The sequence below is a fragment of the Lycium barbarum genome, chromosome 10 (genome assembly GCF_019175385.1).
Source record: "Lycium barbarum isolate Lr01 chromosome 10, ASM1917538v2, whole genome shotgun sequence".
NCBI lineage: Eukaryota > Viridiplantae > Streptophyta > Magnoliopsida > Solanales > Solanaceae > Lycium > Lycium barbarum.
In genome coordinates, this window is record NC_083346.1 from 123,943,743 (window position 1) to 123,961,378 (window position 17,636).

The following is a 17,636-nucleotide window of genomic DNA, read 5'->3' on the forward strand; positions in this document are numbered from 1 at the left end:
TATTTCAAAGGGAAAGGAAATATAATAAGAGTTTGATTGTTGTTTGTTCATTAAAAACTGAGAATGATTATAGGATGTAAACAATTGGTAAATGAGACTAAGGTTGTGGTTCCAATGGAAAGTAATGCGATTGAGTATCAATTCAACTTATTTATATGCCTAGGTGCATTAAGCCAAAGGTCACGCGATTCTTGCTAAAAGTTTTCCAACCAAATTAGCAAATTTCATCCTAGGCTTTTCTAAGCCCTAAGATGTTTTATAAGAGAACACCCATGTAACCTCAACTAGCTTTCCTATCCCTAGCTCAAGCTATTAGATGGATTTAATGACCCACATTGTTGCTATTAACTCTTTTCCTAACCTCTACTTTCTTTTCCAAGCAAAGTAATGGTATTAAGGCACAAGTAATGTTGTACACCATCACAAGACATTGATGCTTGAAGAGTTAATAGAAAACACCATTTGCATATAAATGTAGTATGAATATGAAACCCAATCACATAACTAACACATTGGATCCCACAACCTTAGCTGAAAGATTAGCTACTGATATTCATTAAAAGTAAATCAATCAAATAAAATGTATTCATAAATCTTACAAAAGTGTTGGATGGAGAAGATGACAAAGCCAAAAGGAATCTCTTAAATGCTTCACCAACCAACAATAAATGAACTCCACCAGAGTCTATGCTAAAAACTGTAGAATAATCCAATCCAAAACCCTAGCAATCTATTTATAGCATGTCCAAAACGGGAACAATTTCCAGACAAAAATATCCTTGCGCATTAGGTGCGAATCGCAGATGGTGTCGCATGTTCAACCTGCGAGTCGCAGGTTGCACCATATCATCGCAGGTGTCACATCTTCAATTATCTGTTGAGCAGCATCCGCGACACCATATGCGAATCGCATGTTCCACCTGCGACTCGCAGGTGGTGTCGCATGTGGTGTCACAGGTGGTGTCTTCTTTGGCCTTCTCTATCAGCAGATGCGGCACCACCTGCGACTCGCAGGCATGACCTGCGATTCGCAGGTGATGCCCTGGTTCAGTTCAGCTGGATTTTTGCCTACATTGCTTCATTTTGCTTCAAGTAGCTTCCGACACATGTTATTCTACAAATTGATACAAAAACACGAGAAACGACATCAAAAGTACTTGGGGATTTATAAAAGACTAAGTAGTTGGCGTCAAATGAGCCGTAATTTCACGACACATCAGTGATTATAATCTTTTGGGTCAAGTGTCAACCCGTTTACATCTTTTCCACTATTCATGATTTGTGGATTTTAATTGCTCAGTACATGACGTTACTGAATATTTATGATTTATATAGTTGGAATATAACAGTTGCAAAATTTTGATTTCATAGGTTTCTAAAAGTGGAAATTGCTCAAGGTGCGGAAAAGAGGACACTTCTTCGATTATAAGAGGTTATTTCTCTACTTTTTTGTTCTGATGTTATATGTTTAGCTATAATGTTATCTGCTGAGTTGGGCTCCTTTGTTTCTTTATTTCTTTTATTACGGGAATTTGATGGATTTTTGTTAGCTTTTCTGTTCTTTACATCGTTTTTTTTTTGGCTGGATTTTATTACATGCATCTTAGTATTTGCACCTGCTATAGACATGCATGCTCCAAAATGTATATCTAGGGGCTTGGTCTGAGTATATTCTTGTGACTTTGTGAGCTAAGCTAACATTTTGAGGGTGAATTTTTGTGATGGCCTTGTTTGTAACAAATGTTGAGCATAGTCCTGATAGCAAGAGAAAAAATTTCTTTACCAATCAACCTAAATGATTGTTTTGTGCTACATTACTAAGTTATGGTTTCTTTGAATGGTGCAGAAGAGGACATCTTGAATTAGAGAGAATGGGAGATGAAGTTATTGAACTGGTAATTCTATCGGCTATAATGAATTATTCAATTGTAGGGAAGTACAACAATGACTAAAGAATTATGTTGCTGAAAGCTGCATTAGGAGTTCACAACCTCGAATTTTGAAGATGGTTTCCAGAAAAGACCAATATGGTGATGAATTGCAGACAGGTATATATACTCATTCTGTATCTTAGTAAATTGTAGGGGTAAGGTCTGCGTACACTTTACTCTCCCTAAACCCACATTGTGGGATTGCACTGGATACGTTGTTTGGTTGGTTATATCTTAGTAAATTGATTTCTCAATCTGCTGACCTGCTTCATTATTTCTAATTAGACCATACAAGAATTTATCATCTCAAATTAAATATGGTAGTATTGTGATCCCTTCACCTCTTTACCTATTGATAGGGGTGTACAAAGTAAACTGAGAAACCGCACCAAACCGATAAACCGAGTCAAACCGAGAAAAAAACCCGACTAGTGGTTTGGTTTGACTTGGTTTGGTGTTGAAAAAAAAAACCCGATCATAATTGGTTTGGTTTGGTTTTAGCTAAAAAAAGTCAAACCGAACCAAACCAACCCGACACTATATGTATTCAATTTTTAAAATATTTTATACATAAAAATATTTATTTTAATGTAATTTATAAATATTTCTTAAATTTTTTCGTACTTTTATTTATTTATTATCATATTATTCAAGCTTGAACTTAGAATTTTGAATGTCAATAAGTTTTATACCCTATGAATGTTAATAACTCAAATAAAGTCCAAACCAAAACCAACTCAACACTAATGCTAACAAAAGAAATTCAATTTACCACTAGGAATGATGATAATGTTGGATATCTATTCTTTAATTTTGCATAATTGGTTTACAGAGTGAAAATACATAACTTACGTTTTTTTTCTTTGTTATGTAATTTGTACTTATTAGTTGTACTTATTTTAGCATGACTTAGTATTTTTAGATTATGGTCATTTTCTTTATGGCTTATTAATTAGCAATATTTATGTTAACCGATTTTATTATCTTTTGTTGAATATTTTAATACAATGTCATTACTCTTCTCATATTTTGTGTTATTTTCTTAAGAAACACCTTAATTATAGTTGTATCTTACTAGGACTAAAGAAATATTTGAAGTAAAAATATATATGTTTTGCATCAAGACTATTCCGGAAAAAAAAACCCGAAAAACCCGAGAAACCGAATAACCCGAGAAAACCCGAAGTTGAAAAACCCGAATTTTATTGGTTTGGTTTGGTGTATAAATTTAAAAACCCGACGCAATTAGTTTGGTTTGGTGTTTAAAAAATCCAAACCAACCAGGTCCATGTACACCCTACCTATTGAAACATAAAGAATGATTATCTAGAGAAAAAGTTTAATGGACATGTATATTGTGAATGTTGATTGGGGAGGAATAGAAGGATTTCCAGGGAGAAGACATGGCGTTTAGTTGACTCAAGCAATACATTCATAAAACAGGGATAAATATCTTGCGACAGCTGCTTGCTTATGTTTACAGTTTTACTGTATGTCTTATTTTTCTTATATCATGGTATAAACTAGCCAAATGAAAGTATAAGTTAAAGGGATTACTTTATAATATAAAACATATGAAGTTTGGTTTTTGGATGGACATAAGCTAGAGTTTACCATTAGTATGACAGTACTACGAGGTAAGTGAAAAAAACAATCAATACAAAATCAATTTCATCGGCTAACAACGAGATGATCAGAAAAGCAGAAAAGAAATTTGTTACAAGATCATTCTATGCATAATGTCATCAGTAAAAGATCGGTCGGTTCATGTTTTACATAAATGGAGAGGCGGGGAAATCTTGCTGAAGCATTTCATATAAATTTCATATAAAATAGAAGGAGATGGTCAGGGGTTAATGAAGAATAGAATATATATATATATATATATATATATATATATATATATATATATATATTTTAAAATCTAGATAAAAGAATTCAAGTGCATAAATCACTTGAGAATAAGATATTGAACTGGAATTATGGTTTACATCGAAGATTCTGAAGGGTAACTCAACTTCTCAGCTAGAGTTGATGGCGGGACCTGTTGGCATAATGCACACTGGAACATGAAAATTCGAGGTTAGTGTACAGATCACGTAAATAGCTCAACTGATATTTGTTCTCTATGTTAATTTGCTTGAAATTGTTGTATATTTAATGTGAACTGGATCGCTAGCTAGCTTATTGCAGGCAGGACTTTGCAACATATGTACAGGCAAGCTTTCTGGTATTTAGTGACATGGTGAAGCATTGGATCACACTCAACGAACCTCATACATATTTTTGGTACAAGGTTATGATCTCGGTATGGAGAAGGAAACTGTGACAGCTTCAAACCTTACATTGCTGCACACAATGCCTTCTTAGTTCATGCAACTGTAGTGAACATTTATAGAAAGAAGTATCAGGTAGTTAATGGATATAGTTTCACTTTTTTGATTCACCAGCATTTTCATGTCCATAGTAATAAATCAGATAGTCCTTACTTTACGAAGATCTGTTTTGCTTGGCAACATCTGGCAGTACATCACATAATGAGCCATTTCATGTTGTGTTCATGTATACTGAGGCTTCTATGGAGATCTTAATGAAAATTTAATGATTATGTTACAGCAGGGTGCTATCTCGAATTGGTTGGCATTAACCAGATATGGATCATATTGCAGCACTTCTTTGATGTAGCTGCAACCAACTACTATTCCCTTTTTATAAACTGACAAGAGGTATGGATTAATTTTTGGTATTACCGGATGTCAATAGTTGGTAAGCTCTCTTGAAAAATGAAAACTGATGATCTTATTTGAGCTCTTATATTACCAGGACACTTTTAAATATATCCACTCTTTGTGCAATATACCATGCATATTATCAATTTATTAATATCTGTTAGAAGGTGCAATTTTATTTCACTATACTAGCCATTTATATTTTATATAATACTAAGTATAATATTTTGGAGCACTGAACACATTTCCTAAGATCATTGATTTTTGAGACTTAAGTCGAGATGAATAAACTTTTAGGTATTTTGTTCCATGTGTGGCCGATGATGTTTTGCCTTTGTTCTTCTCCATTCACTCTTGAGATTGGAAGTGTCTCACAATATAAATCTATATTTACTGTTAGATTATTGTATTTTGATATCCACCAGGTGTGTATGACTGTATGCCTCACTTTATAAGGTATATGTAAATTTTGATATAAGACATCTATTCCTGGGGTTTGAACTAAGGTATGTGTGATATATATATATATATATATATATATTTAAATTTAATTTAAACACGTGTCGCCTTTTTACTACTGTTCAGGTTGCAACCAATTCATTTTGTCCTTCTTCAGTTTCTCTCATTGCTCTCTCATTTTATGCCTAATTTTTTCTTCTAAGTTCATCTGCAGTTTTAATTTGCTATTCTTGGTTGCTTTGGATTTTTTGCATAGTGGCTGGGTGAGCTCTTTTTCTTCTTCTCTCTATGTTGTTTACGTTTGTTAATGGTTCTTTGCGCAAGAAACCATTGCAAAACTTTAAGTACTTGCATCCAACAAAATTATTTAGAAAGTGTTTTCAAATTTGAGCTTTTCTTCTTCTTTTTATTTTTCCTGCATAATTCTTCTCTTCTTTCACCTCTCTGAGCCATCTGGGGCTTCAGAGTGGCAGAGTGGAGGATGCTATCCTATTCCTAACTGCTGGGAATTTAGATCCATTCTCCTGGTATTCAATATTAGGAGATTAAGCAAGTGGAGATCAAGTTTAATTTCTCTGGCTTGTTATATTCTTTTTTCTTCTTTCAGTGCTCATTATTCCATTGACACTTTATTTAACACCTTCCGATTTTATGACTGGTATTATCTAAAGTCTTTAGAAGTAAAATGAATATGGTGAGAGAGTAAGGTACTAGCACAACAGATACATATGATGTTGTACTTGCAACAAAATGTTATTTGATGAAACAAACAATCGCTAATATACAGTAATTGGTTATCTTGTTATCACATTACAAATAATATTCATATTTTACCTTACAAATCTAAATATGCAAAACTGCGCCTAACCCTAGATGTAAATATATATTATATAGACATGGGAAATGGTCAAGGGGAAGTTGAGTGCATTATGTAATGTATTTCTTTGCTGGTATATTCCAGCTTCTTTTCCTTCATTTCATCATTTGTTTTTTTTTTCTCCATCTTTTTCAAATTTTGGGAGAAGACTTAAACGTTATATGGTGATGCGCTTACTACATCAATGAAGTGGATCATCATATGTGAGCCCTAGAGATTCTTTCCTCTCTTATTGAAAGGAGCTCATACTACCTGCTTTGGGGAATTCGACAAGAAAAGAATAAATTCATGTATCTGAAGTATAATTGCAATAAAATTTTTTTATGAGTTCTTAGCTGTTGTGGGTATCTATTGTCTTCAAGTGCGGAAGCAAAATCACGATTAAATTTTATCCTTCACATCACTTGATTTATATTTTCCTTTATTAAAAAAAATATTAAAGATGAATGGTCAAATAACAGATTACCGACAGTTCAGCAACCGAGGATGGTTCTTTTATGGAGTATCATGTGGAAAAAAATACCGTCAGCAGAACCAAGAGATCAAGGCAAAAAAAGAAGAATTTCTCCAATGAAAAAGATTGGGGATTCCAATGATTCTTCATGTTTCCCGATGGAGTTCAAACTGAAGACAGATGAAAATTTGAATATGAAGGTTCGAGAACAGATATAGATACAGTTCATTTAATTTAATAACTTAGTGGCCACTATATTAGTTTGAAGAATTTTCCGTCTGAATAATTTTCTGACGGTCCTGAAGTGGATGATACAACATGCGTATTAATATTTCACATGTGCTGATTCTGTTTAACAACAGTATGCGGACTTCCTGTTTGAAATCAGCTTCAGAGTGCAAGGAAGAAGATTGGGAGAAGGATAATATCAAGGACAATGCCTATGTTAAATAAGGTACAACTTCATTTATAATATGCCTCTCCCTTCACCATTCTGTATCTATCTAGTGTAATCATTGGTTATGCTTTTAGGTGGTAATATCAAGTTCGGCAACATTCTTTTGCATATCTTCTATGGCCTTGTATGATAGACTAAAGTGATAGTAATCTTGAGAAAAGAATCATAGGTGTTATGACTTGGAGCACTCGATTGAAAAAAAAAGAATTAATTGAATGTCGCTTGGCTATACGTAGAATAAATCTACTTTACCCTGAGAACTCTACACCACTTTTATGTCTATCTGTATCTATGAGTTCTTTGCTTCGTAGCCCCTTTTTCCATACCCATTTAGTCTATGAGTTCTTTGCTTCATAGCCCCTTTTCCATACCCATTTAGACTTCTCTATTTATGTTAAATCTCATATTTCATATGGACATTTGTCCTGCTTTGGTCTTCTAAAGTTGTGGAGGCACACAATGAGGTAAATTTAGAGCTATAAATGGTTACTCTTGAGGGTTGAAGTAATTCACAGTTTTTTTAGTTGCAAGCAGTTTTACGAGTTTTTATCTAGCTATATATATATATATCCTGCCCCCTAAGGAAGCAGAGCGTTGAGTCTAGGCATACTGAAACTCTATGTTGCTCGGACTCTTCAGAAATATCAACGGGCGCGTGTCGTACACTCCAAAAGTAGTGCATTTTTGGAGTATCCGACACGGGTGCGGCAACGAAAGTGCGCGCACCTTAGCTGAAACTTCATCTGGAACACCAAGAGGATCAGCCAACTTGGAACGAAGAGTGGATATGCATCTTTTTGAACTTTCAAATTTGCACATTCACTTGGCATCTTTAGAATGTCAAAAGAATTCCAGAGTGTAGGGTATCTGTGTGAAATTTCATTTTCAAACCTCATATGTATCGATTCTCTCACTCTATTTGCCTACTACTACAATGGAAGAGGAGATTTTACTCCCTTATTTGTCACTGTGTTTTGGCTATTGAACTTTCTGAAGAAAAAGGGTGAGGTACCGAAGGGAGAGTGACTGATTGGGCTACTTGATTGGGAAAAGAGTTAGACTTACTTTCCTGCTTTAATTTGTGGGGTGAATACTCAGGAATTTTTTATTTCACACAAATCTAGAGTGATACTTGTTCTTGGTATAAAAAAATTGAAGGATTGAAAGATATTAAGGAAGGCAGTATTTGGAGTAGATGGGAATAAGAACCTCTTACTTTTACTGGTTTGGTCGATTTTGCATATTCGGCATCAATAGTTAATAAAAGTGCACTGAAATTCTAAAGTTTAGAAATTGACTGAGGAGTGCGGTGTCTTTGCTGTTTCTTGCTTTAGAAAGTAAATAGGGGTGCTGCAATTTTGCGTTGTTGAGACATCTCAGTGTATGTGTGCCTTCTCTCTCTTTTTTGGGGGGCTGGTTCCATTTCGCGAGTAATGATTTTTGACCAAACAGGTTGACATTTCAACAGTAGCTTTCAAATTTACGCAATATATTTGTTTCTCCATCATCGTTGAATTATTGTTGTTTCTTCATAATTTTCTAACTCTTTCTACTTCTTATTTGTTTCTTGTATCTCCATAAAACTATTCTACAATACAATCTCAAAAGAACAAAGGAGGAATTTATTATTGATGCTTTTGGTTACAAAAGAGACTCATTTTATATTAAGATTACTCTAGATTTGATGAATTGTTGCTCTATGCAGGTCTATAATGACGATGGAGACCTTTTGCTCATCTCCCACATTAACATATAATAAAACAACTTACTTTTAAAAAACACATATCATCAAGAAAACCCACAAAATAAAGGTCATATTTCATTTAAACCATGGAAATAGAGAGGCAAGCAAGGAGTTGAGAATTGAGATATCTCATTGGTATATTATTTATTCATGAGGAAATGACTGGATGAAAACATCAATGTATCTTGAGAGAACTTCGTCAAAAAGTTTTTTTTTTTATGCTTGGGTAATAATATGCTCCTCTTTTCTATTTTGCAACGTAGTGATTTCTTCTATGGTAATTTTATTACATATACTTCTGATATCGAGTATGTTGAGCTTTATTACATATTTATCTCATACTTGCCTTTTGAATTTTAGTCATTGAAAGATGCCTGAGTCCATAAGGCAGGTATCATTTGGATGTCTTGGATGTGAAGTGGAAGGCTGAAGCAAGGTTATATTCTACTGCTACATGTGTTAATATTTTTTCAGTGTAATCTATGTTACAAATTGTAATCTTCAACTTTGTCTACCATATTTCCCCAGACAAGAATATTTTATACCAGTACTGGAGAGTATCGAATTTTGAACCTTGTAATTTATATTTTGCAGGTTACCCCTTGTAGGGAAAAAATTTCAAATCTTTTCATCGTCAATGGTTTTCTCCGTCACATGTATTTGAAGCAAAAAGTTGATTTAGATCGATGAAAATGGTCTTGCATTGACATTAGAAGATATTATTAGTTTAATAACTTATAATTGTAACTAAAGTGATAGAATATAAGAACCTTTTGTCTATATTGTTGCACAAAGTTACATTAGCTGACTTATTCATCATTGTTGAACTGTTTTTAGTGATCTTGTAATTGCACAAATAATGCACACAACTATACCGGGCAGACACGGGCATGAGCCATCTAATTAGTACTATATGGAAGAGTGAGTTTCCTCACTTCTTCGTCGTCACTTTTTCGTCGTCCGTTTGTGGGCCCAAAAACAAATTGTGGGCCTACATATTTTAAACAAATATTAATATTTTTTTTTAAAAATGTGGGTCCACATATTTTAAACAACTACTAATATTTAAAATAACTATATAGAAGAGTGAGTTTCCTCACTTCTTCGTCGTCACTTTTTCGTCGTCCGTTTGTGGGCCCAAAAAATAAATTGTGGGCCCACATATTTAAACAACTACTAATATTTAAAAACAAAAAATTGTGGCCCACATATTTTAAACAACTACTAATATTTAAAAAAAATTGTGGGCCCATATTAAACACCAACCAGTAATAAAAAAAAAGTAGAACCCACCACATCCAAATTCACGGGAAAAAAAAATGGATCTCATATTAACAAAATCAAGCAATATTAAAAAAATAAATTGTGGGCCCACATATTTAAACAACTACTAATATTTAAAAACAAAAAATTGTGGCCCACATATTTTAAACAACTACTAATATTTAAAAATAAAATAAAATTGTGGGTCCCATATTAAACACCAACCAGTAATAAAAAAAAAGAAAACAAAAGTGGAACCCACCACATCCAAACTCACGGGAAAAAAAAAGTGGATCCCATATTAACAAAATCAAGCAATATTAAAAAAAAAGTGAATCCCATATTAAAAAACAAACAATGTTAAAAATAAAAGTGCTTAGAAAATCAAACAATTAAATCAATAATGATGGATTCATTGCCACATGCGTATCAACCCATTAGAGGGAGCAAATGAAATTATTATACTGCAACATACTTAAAATACAAAAATGCTTAGAAAATCAAACAATTAAATCAATAATGATGGATATATTGCCACATGCGTATCAACCCATTAGTGGGAGCAAATGAAATTATTGTACAACAACATACTTAAAATACTTATATATATCCGTTTTTCAATTTTTGAAAAAAAAAATTGTGGCCCTATATAGCCTGATGGATTCATTGCCACATGCGTATCAACCCATTAGAGGGAGCAAATGGAATTATTGTACATCAATATACATAAAATACAAAAGTGCTTAGAAAATCAAACAATTAAATCAATAATGATGGATTTATTGCCACATGCGTATCAACCCATTAATGGGACCAATTGAAATTATTGTACAGCAACATACTTAAAATACTTTAAAAAAAAAGTGTGGTCCCCCTATTAAACACCAACCAATATTAAAAAATTCAAAAAAATACCAACCAATTAAGCATTTAAAAAAAAAGTGTGGTCCTCCTATTAAACACCAACCAATATTTAAAAAAAAAAGTAAATAAAGTGGAACTCACCATCTCCAAACTCACGGGGAAAAAAAAGGTGGACTCCATATTAACAAAATCAAGCAATATAAAAAAAAGTGAATCACATATTAAAACAACAAACAATGTAAAAAAAAAAAAGAGTGTAGACTTTGTATTCGTAGCAAACACTAATATAATAAAATTTTAGATACGGAGTACAAACTACAATGTTATATTAATCGTGTTTTGAACATAGTATCTCATATTGACAAAATCAAGCAATATAAAAAAAAAAAAGTGAATCCCATATTAAAAAAACAAACAATGTTAAAAAAAAGTTCAGACTTTGTATTCATAGCAAACACTAATATAATAAATTTTTAGATACGGAGCACGAACTATAATGTTATATTAATCGTGTTTTGAACATAGTATATATATATATATATTATATGCATAAAAATAGTGCAAACTAATAATGTCCAAAAGGGTGAGCCCCATACTAAACAACACCAAACAATATAAAAAAAAAAACTATATAAAGCATGGGTTTAGACCCATGCTTCGTCGTCTGTTGTCCCTTAAAAAAAAAGAGGGGTGGGCCCCATACTAAATAACACCGAGCAATAAGCACAAATTACAATGTTATGTCAATCGTGTTTTGAACATATATATATATATATATATATATATATATATATATATATATATATATATATATTATGCATAAAAATAGTGCAAACTAATAATGTTCAAAAGGATGAGCCACATACTAAATAACACCAAGCAATATAAAAAAAAAAAATAAAAAAAATAATAAACTATATAAAGCATGGGTTTAGACCCATGCTTCATATCGTCTTTTGTCCCTTCAAAAAAAAAGGTGGGCCCCATACTAAATAACACCGAGCAATAAAAAAAAAAGAAAAAAAAGTGGAACTCACCACATCCAAACTCACGGGAAAAAAAAAGTGGACTCCATATTAATAGAATCAAGCAATATTAAAAAAAAAAAGGTGAATCCAATAATAAATAAATAAAAAAAACTATATAAAGCATGGGTTTAGACCCATGCTTCATCGTCCGTTGTCCCTTAAAAAAAAGGGTGCGCCCCATACTAAATAACATCGAGCAATAAAAAAAAGGAAGAAAATAAAGTGGAACTCACCACATCCAAACTCACGGGAAAACAAAGTGGACCTCATATTAATAGAATCAAGCAATATTAAAAAAAAAAAAAAAAGGTGAATCCCATATTAATAAAAAAAACAATGTTAAAAAACAAATGCTTAGAAAATCAATCAATTAAATCAATAATGATGGACTCATTGCCACATGCGTATAAACCCATTAGTGGGAGCAAATGAAATTATTGTACAACAATATACTTAAAATACTTATATATTAAAATAAGATAGAATTTAATTACTTTTTCATTTTTTCCTTACTCTAATAAATGTGAAAAGAGATTAATGTCATAAAAGAAAAAATAATATTAAATGGAGATCAAATAATTAATAAGCTAAATTAGTGAAATTATAAAACTAATTGACGTTTCCTTAAAAACTGTGTAAAAAACAACATGACAAGTAAAATGAGTTAAACAAAAAATATTTACAAAAATTAAAAAATAGAAGTTCTTCATGGCCCCATATTAAACACCAATCAGTATTAAAAAAATAAAATAAAAAGTGGAACCCACCACATCCAAACTCTTGGGAAAAAATGTGGGCCCCATATATATTAAACAACAACTAATATTAAAAAAAAAAAAGAATCCCATATTAAAAAAACAAACAATGTTAAAAAAAAGGGCTCAGAAAATCAAACAATTAAATCAATAATGATGGATTCATTGCCACATGCGGATCAACCCTTTAGTGGGAGCACATAAAATTATTGTACAGCAACATACTTAAAATACTTATATATTAAAATAAGATAGAATTTAATTACTTTTTCATTTTTTCCTTACTCTAATAAATGTGAAAAGAGATTAATGTCATAAAATAAAAAATAATATTAAATAGAGATCAAATAATTAATCAGGTAAATTAGTGAAATTATAATTCTAATTGACGTTTCCTTAAAAAACATGTAAAAAATAACATGACAAGTAAAATGAGTTAAACAAAAAATATTTACTAAAAATTAAAAAATAGAAGTTCTTCATTTAAATAGAAAATCAAATTTCTACTTCGTTTCATCTTAAACATATAAAATTAATATAATAATTTGAATTAGAATTATCCAAATCAAATTTTGAATAAAAAATTATATGTATTACTTTACTATTACTACTATATAGAAGAGCCAGTTTATAGAGGCAACATCGTCGTTCATGTTCGGTCCTATTTTTTTATTTAAGAGTAAAAAAATCCTTTGTGGTCCAACCCACTTTTTTATTTAAGGCAAAAAAAATGACGTTTTATACTTTATATTACCAACTCTTCTAAAAAGTAGATAGAAATACTTTATTATATTTCTATTTTTCTACTATATAGAAGTATCGGTTTACCCATGCTTTGTCGACATTCACTCTTAAAAAAAAAAAAAACTAGACCCCACCCTCCCCAAACTCATGTAAAAAAAGTGGATATATGTAAAATGCATATATGACCTATGAAGGATGTAAACGTAAGTACTTATTCAACATACTTTTACATCAATATAACAACAAATGTTTTAGTTGCGTATGACTTTTGAATGTACAATGTTGGAGCACGGGCCGTACCCCTCCATTAGCCTTGTCTCATTCCCTTGCATGAAAGCAACCATCTTGGAGATAATTATTCCCCCATTCTGTGCAGCAATATTAGCTTCATCATACAAATGGGAATCGAGACCTCCAACGAATCTTCTCACTCTTGCCCTCATGTCGGGTAACATGTGTGGAGCATGCTTAGTCAGACTAACGAACTCCAAATAGTAATCTTGAACTGACCTGCCATTTTGTTTGAGCTTCAGGAATTGTTTAGCAGGAATTGTTCAGCCTTAGCCTCTCTGACCTCTATTGGCATAAAGTGGTCTAGGAATGCACTAGCAAATTCCTCCCATGTAGCATCGGGCGCATTCTCACCTCGGGACAATTCCCAAGATTCATACCACCTATTAGCAATGCTCTGCAGCTGATGAGCTCCAAAAGTAGCTGCTTCGGTATCCGTAACTGACATAATTCTGAAAATTTTCTGAAGAGCATCGATGTAGTCCTGAGGGTCTTCATCCTTCTTCGTCCCCGTAAAGACTGGGGATTCATTCTGAGAAAATCCTTGGTCTTAGAAGACCCTCCATTATTCCCTGAACTTGACCTAGATTCCTGATGTTGGGCCTGAGCTGCTACCAGCTGTGTGAGCATGTTGATAGCACTCCTAACATCCCCATCTGAAGCACTAAGAGGTGTAACGGTAGGGGCGATTGGAGCTGTTGCCTGAGTTGGAATGGTTTGTTCGTGAGCTGCTTCCGTGGTAGCCCTTTGGCTGGTGGCTGTGTTCCTCTTCTTGTACTTTCTTTTGTAAGGTATTTTCTGAAAACACGTACGCGCACGAATTAGAAAGAAATCCTAAGAGTAATGCTCTAGCTGCACAATCTAGAGTATGAAAGAAGTGAGACAATCATGAATATCTTGGTGGTCAACTATTTATATGTATGGGGCCCTCACACATATAAAAGTGACCCCACTAGACGCGGTTTCATAGACTCCCTGAAGATCCTTGAACCTAAGCTCTGATACCAAGCTTTGTCACGCCCCGAACCATGGCCCTGAAAGTCTAACATGACCCAACTGACTTATCTAGTCTATGAAACCTCTAGCATGAGTCAGAACATAAAACGTACTTGCTGGGACAAGGCCCCCAGCATACCTTTAATGCATCAATGACATAAAATAAACAACTGAGAAACCCCAAAGAGAATGGGGCTCACCCAAAGCTGATACGAGAGTTGTCCTACTGAGAAGGTGCATCGTCCTGTAAGTCAGTACCTACATCGTGAAATGCCAGCCCCCAAGGCAAATAAACGGGGACATCAGTACTTTGAATGTACTAGTATGTAAACACATGAGGGAAATAGCAGGGCATGATACATAAACATGAAATTGAAACTGAAATTGAATACTGAAACTGAAAATAAACATGAGTGCTGTAAGCATGAAATAATCTGTAATACCGACATGAACCACCACGGGGAGAAACCTGGAGTCTGATCTCGGCCCGATCAGCTAAGCCATCTCGTACCTTGCCGGGGCACGAGACATGAACATGACATGAATGGATCTAAAACCCATCAATGGGGAAAACATGAAGGAATCGTCCTAATTGGGCGGAGCGATCCTTATCCTACGTTGTCATACGTAGTTTCAGGCTATCTGAGCCTTCTCGGTATTAATACAACTCCCGAACATGAAAATAACTGAAGACATGATTTTTGAGTCTTGACATGAAAATGGGTACATGAAGACATGAATATAAATGCATATATACGAGCTTTTCACGGAAATAAGCAAAATATCTCATACCTTGTGTTATAGAACCCATGGGATGCAAGCTATGGGTTTTCATAGATTACGGACCGGGTCTCAATCACCAAAACAGTAAATTAAGACTAATCAAACGGAATTGTAACTGACCATATAATATACATCATGGTTCAAGTGTCTAGGGTTTATCATGAATATACCTAGAATCCTAAAACTTGGTGTGTAATCATGAAATACTGAACATGAGGAAGAGCAAGGATGTTCCCACACGTGGATAGCGCCTACATACCTTGACTTCCTGCTTTTGAGCATATCACAATGTCCTTCAATCCCTTCAACTTTAATTTATAGCAATACAGGTCATAAGGATTATTTATTAGCAACAATATCCATGCTTTGATCATCTAAGCATTTTATCAAACACTTGGTGGGCAGTAAGCTCCACAACCTTCATTAATGGTGTTTTGTTCACCCAATCCCCATTCTATTACTTCTAGTTGATTCTACAATCTCAATTAGATGTAATTAACATCATTCTTCATCACCCACATGAATACAACAATCCCAAGTCAACAATCCAAAAACTCTAGCATAGTTCATACAATTCTCTTTATCAGACCCGTTTACTATTCTCCCAAGAACTCATCAATTCATAACTATAAATGATTAGAAAATAGAAGCATTACCTTTTTGAAGTCCAGTGCTCTTGAATTCGGGTTCTAGGGTTTTCCACATCCAACAATAATGTTCCAATCATAACTCTATGAATTAGAAGGGTTTCCTCAAGTTAGAAAGGGATTAGGGGCTTGAATTCAACCTAGAATCATTATAAAACTTACCTTGGAAGGTTCTTGAGGTTTGGGACTTATTCTCTATGAATTTAGGGTGATTTTTTGTGAATGGGGTGTTGGGGAAATAAATCCCAAATCTTAAATATAACTTAAAACGCGTAAACCCGACTTTTGACCCGAAACCCGACCTTTTATGCATTGGGCCCGCGACGCACGTGCGTCGCGTGACCCCCTGCAGGTCAATATTCAGAGAGGGTGCTTTTGTGAGATCGGCCCATGACGCAGGGACATCGCACGCGCCCTCACAAGTGACATGTGTTGGTTCTGCACAGTGTTCGGTAAAATAGGCATAACTTCTTGTACATAGCTCTGTTCAAGACCCATAATATACCGTTGGAAAGCTATTTCAAAGGGCTACAAATTTCATCAGGAATTTTTCCCAAATTCCCAAATAATAAAGGGGTTATGATTGCTGGAATAAGACCTTCTAAAAACTCACTTGAAAACATCCTCCGTAGAAAGGCTTCTGACTTTGCTTTGTCCAAAGACTATTCTTATGACTTGATTAGTTTTCAAAACACTTTATAAAATCCTCATATTAGTTCCATTATATTATCGTCTTACGAGTCAAACCTTATCCCAAAGCTACGAGGTGTTACAATATCTCCCTCTTGGGATCATTCATCCTCGAATGATGGTCATGGTTAAGAAAATGGCTGGACATGGCTTGATTTATATGAACGTGAAGGAAACATGGCATGAAACATGGGACATGAATTGACATAATTACATATAAACATGAATACTAAAGCATGAGACATGGGTGTTGGGTACATGACATGAACGTGAAACATGAGACATGACGTGGCATGAACTATGGAAATTTACCTTGAGCGTTCTCTGCTTGTTCTTCGAACAAAAATGGGTATTTGAATTTCATATCCTTTTTTGCTTCCCATGTAGCCTCTTCAACTTTTTGACTCCTCCACAGGACTTTCACTAAAGCTACTTCCTTAGTTTTCAACTTGCGAACCTGATGATCAAGAAGTTTAAGGAGTTCCAACATAATGTGGAGAATGATATTGGAAGAAGAATCAAATGTCTCTGTACGGACAATGGGGGAGAATACACATCGCGTGAGCTCAATGACTACCTTAAAGAGAAGATGATAAGGTGACAATTGACTTGCCCAAATACGCCACAACAAAATGGAGTGGCTGATAGAAAAAATAGACACCTGGCAGAGATATGCAGAAGCATGTTGCACAGTATGCATGTACCAACAAGATTTTAGGCAGAATGCATGAGGACTATTGTCCACATCACTAACAGGCTGCCACAAGCAAGATTGGGGTTTACCTCACCATTCGAGAAGCTCAAGATAGGATAAAACCTACCATAGGTCACTTTCGAGTATTTGGTTGTGTGTGTTATGTGTTCGATCATCTCCGCAGCAAGTTTGATAAAAAAGTTGTCCGCTGCATCTTTGTTGGTTACGAC

At 34.0% G+C, this 17,636-nt stretch overlaps 1 protein-coding gene across 4 annotated transcripts; it reads left to right on the top strand.

The window, feature by feature from the left end:
- Nucleotides 1-1,565: 1,565 nt before the first annotated feature.
- LOC132614511 (uncharacterized) lies at nt 1,566-8,641 on the top strand. Of its 4 annotated transcripts, XM_060328976.1 has the most exons (5): nt 1,566-2,048; nt 5,334-5,382; nt 6,458-6,650; nt 6,813-6,904; nt 8,613-8,641. In XM_060328976.1, exons 1-4 carry the CDS (start codon nt 2,006-2,008, stop codon nt 6,873-6,875), a joined length of 348 nt encoding a protein of 115 aa, XP_060184959.1. In that variant the 5' UTR covers nt 1,566-2,005; the 3' UTR covers nt 6,876-6,904; nt 8,613-8,641. The 4 variants fall into 4 exon arrangements, 1 of the variants encoding a protein (XP_060184959.1); XR_009572325.1 differs by lacking the exons at nt 6,813-6,904; nt 8,613-8,641 and having other exon boundaries at nt 5,323-5,382; nt 6,458-6,704; XR_009572323.1 differs by lacking the exons at nt 5,334-5,382; nt 6,813-6,904; nt 8,613-8,641 and having other exon boundaries at nt 6,458-6,720.
- Nucleotides 8,642-17,636: the final 8,995 nt, after the last annotated feature.

What these genes read in the sequence shown, in the direction of transcription:
- LOC132614511 (XM_060328976.1), top strand. Translation starts at nt 2,006, where the DNA reads ATGGTTTCCAGAAAAGACCAATATGGTGATGAATTGCAGACAG. An exon ending in TGGTGATGAATTGCAGACAG is followed by an intron (nt 2,049 to 5,333) that starts GTATATATACTC and finishes GTTCATCTGCAG; the next exon opens with TTTTAATTTGCTATTCTTGG. An exon ending in ATGAAAATTTGAATATGAAG is followed by an intron (nt 6,651 to 6,812) that starts GTTCGAGAACAG and finishes GTTTAACAACAG; the next exon opens with TATGCGGACTTCCTGTTTGA.